The 2,467-nt window shown below is 28.7% G+C and overlaps 1 protein-coding gene across 1 annotated transcript in view; it reads right to left on the bottom strand.

Annotated features, from left to right (window-relative positions):
- LOC105568101 (stearoyl-CoA desaturase 5) overlaps positions 1–2,467 on the bottom strand; it is an 11,963-nt gene that overhangs the window by 6,482 nt on the left and 3,014 nt on the right. The window contains exons 2-4 of the mRNA XM_012023494.1: positions 2,045–2,166; positions 1,369–1,553; positions 434–564 (exon numbers count right to left, since the gene is read on the bottom strand). Coding sequence (XP_011878884.1) covers positions 434–564; positions 1,369–1,553; positions 2,045–2,148 — 420 coding nt within the window. The 5' untranslated portion in view covers positions 2,149–2,166. The remainder of the gene's footprint in view (positions 1–433; positions 565–1,368; positions 1,554–2,044; positions 2,167–2,467) is intronic.

The following is a 2,467-nucleotide window of genomic DNA, read 5'->3' as shown; positions in this document are numbered from 1 at the left end:
AATCAGGAATACGACATTTCAGGGACACTATACCTATTTTGAATCACCCTGTATATTATGTATTGTATTATTGTATATTATGTATCTATATTTATGTATAGATATCTGAATAAACGTGACTTTAAATCTTTAATAGAATTTTATGTCAAAATGTATAAACAATGCTGATAAATGTGCAATCCATTTTTAAGTTTTGCAATAAATTTCACTTTTTGAAAGAGTGGAATAGCGCATATGCAATGGATATGTATGAAACACTTCAATAGTCATTTAAAACTGTATGTAAAAAATATACTAACGATATTGCCCATAATATAAGAATTTTTGTATTCTAAAATTTATCTTATATTTTCGATTAATTAATACAATGAAGTCATTCGAGTATTTAAACAACATTGAATATTTAATCGGTGCGATTAAATGTTTCATTTACCACCCCTGCCATAGTATGTGTTAGCACTATAAAGAGTCTGAGTGGCCATACAGCAACGTATGTTTGATGTGCATATAATCTGTGAGCACCCACAGTCAGTCCTATGGTACTAATTATGATGAGGAATATAACTGAAATTAATAAAATGTTAGATTACTGTGTAAATATTATCACTTGTACACGCATTAAAGGACCATCAAAAAGAAGATAATGGACACATTACAAAAGTTAACATACTGGCAGAAAGCTGTGTTCATGAAAAATACATTTAAAGCTTTTATAAGATACTTGGAGGCAATAACGGCGCTTTACCATTCAAATACAGATTTGATATTTTTATTTTCATTTCAAGGAAGTAACTGCAAAGTGACGATTCGTTACTTATTAAATAACTGTAACTGTAACGCGTTACTTTTCAGAAATGGTAACTTGTAACTGTAACTAGTTACATTTTTAGCGAAAAAAACTGTCACTGTAACTAAATACTTTTATAAAATAACTTTCTCAACCCTGCATGCAGATATATACATATAATAAATCACAATTTCATACATAAATTATTATACAAGACACGTGAGCATTAATTGGACATACAAGTATAAACGTAGCTAGACCGAGCGCGCGAGACCAACCGTGTAGTTTATACAAGACAGGTGAGCATTAATTGGACATATCATATGTATGTACATATGTATGTATGTATGTATGCACATTAAAGATCGGAGATATATATCATGCATATGTATAGTATATGAGTGACACATATTATGTATATACATACATGATACATAGATGTATATACATTGTATAAGTATACACTATCTAAATGTTTTGCGGGTTCTACCATTATTTTAAAATGAGCTAATCTAATAAAGAATTAACTAATCCTATTTTTCATTTATATTCTATTCTACGTAATGGTTTGCGATACTCACAGTATAATATCGTCATTAATTTTGCTTTAAACAGAATGTATAGTCCAACGAGACCAATGACATGAAGATAAATATAAAAGAGAACGGCGGTCCATTTCACAGATCGTTTCTGAATTTCGTTGTTGCTTTTGTTGGTGTTATTACAGTTATCTTCTTCCTTTATTTCGTTCATGTCGATGTTATGACTGTTGACATAAAAGAAATCTAAAGTTAATATTTAATATAACATTTTGCAAATACTTTTAAATTAATAAATTGCTACTTGATGGTGTAGCGAATAAAATTTTGACAATTATAAGTTTTGCTTAAATACGTTATAATAGCAGAATAAGATTAATTAATTAAGAAATTATGATTTATAGAAATGCAAACTATCTTAAATAATTTTTATTTTTATTTTTTATGTATCGGAAGACTATAGATAATTATAAACGTAGATATAAAAATTATTATAGATGTATTATAGATGTTATATTATAGATATATATAGATGATATAACATTAGTACAAGGATTGAGAAACTGTCCAAAGAACAGTAAAACTCGAACGATATAGAATTGCTGAATATTTTATTGGGTAAAAGTACGAAGAGACCAAAAGATAAACGGAAGGAAAATACAAGAAGCGATGACATATATTTCTTTTTCTAAAAGATAAATGTATCTGTTTTACTTACTTCTTGAAACAAAGTCGCACTGACACGCGCTTCTGGAAGACTGGAAAAGAACTACTTAGTAAAGGTAATGTTGTGAATATTTTAACTGGCCTTACGATCCCCATTCAGAATTTCATTATCGACTGAAATAAATAATTTCTTACACATCATTTCCTGTCTGTTTGATTTCGATGCGATCAGTTGCGCGTGTGCGTGATACCCGATGAATTACTTAACCTTTTCATGACAGAATTACTTTTGTTCCTCTTTTAATAAAACACTAACATTTTAAGGAATCAGATAACAAAAAGATGTAAGTGGAATTTACATATCTCAGTGGTTACGAAAAAATTTAATGAATGTATTGTCATAAAATTGCTTTTTTTCATGATCATGACTTTTTGTTTTTCATGCGCCACAAAATCTTTTGTTCTTCCTGTTATA

The sequence above is a fragment of the Vollenhovia emeryi genome, unplaced genomic scaffold (genome assembly GCF_000949405.1).
Source record: "Vollenhovia emeryi isolate VEMERY1.0 unplaced genomic scaffold, V.emery_V1.0 DF939131.1, whole genome shotgun sequence".
In the NCBI taxonomy this organism is placed as follows: domain Eukaryota; kingdom Metazoa; phylum Arthropoda; class Insecta; order Hymenoptera; family Formicidae; genus Vollenhovia; species Vollenhovia emeryi.
This window is presented reverse-complemented; position numbering and strand designations above follow the sequence as displayed.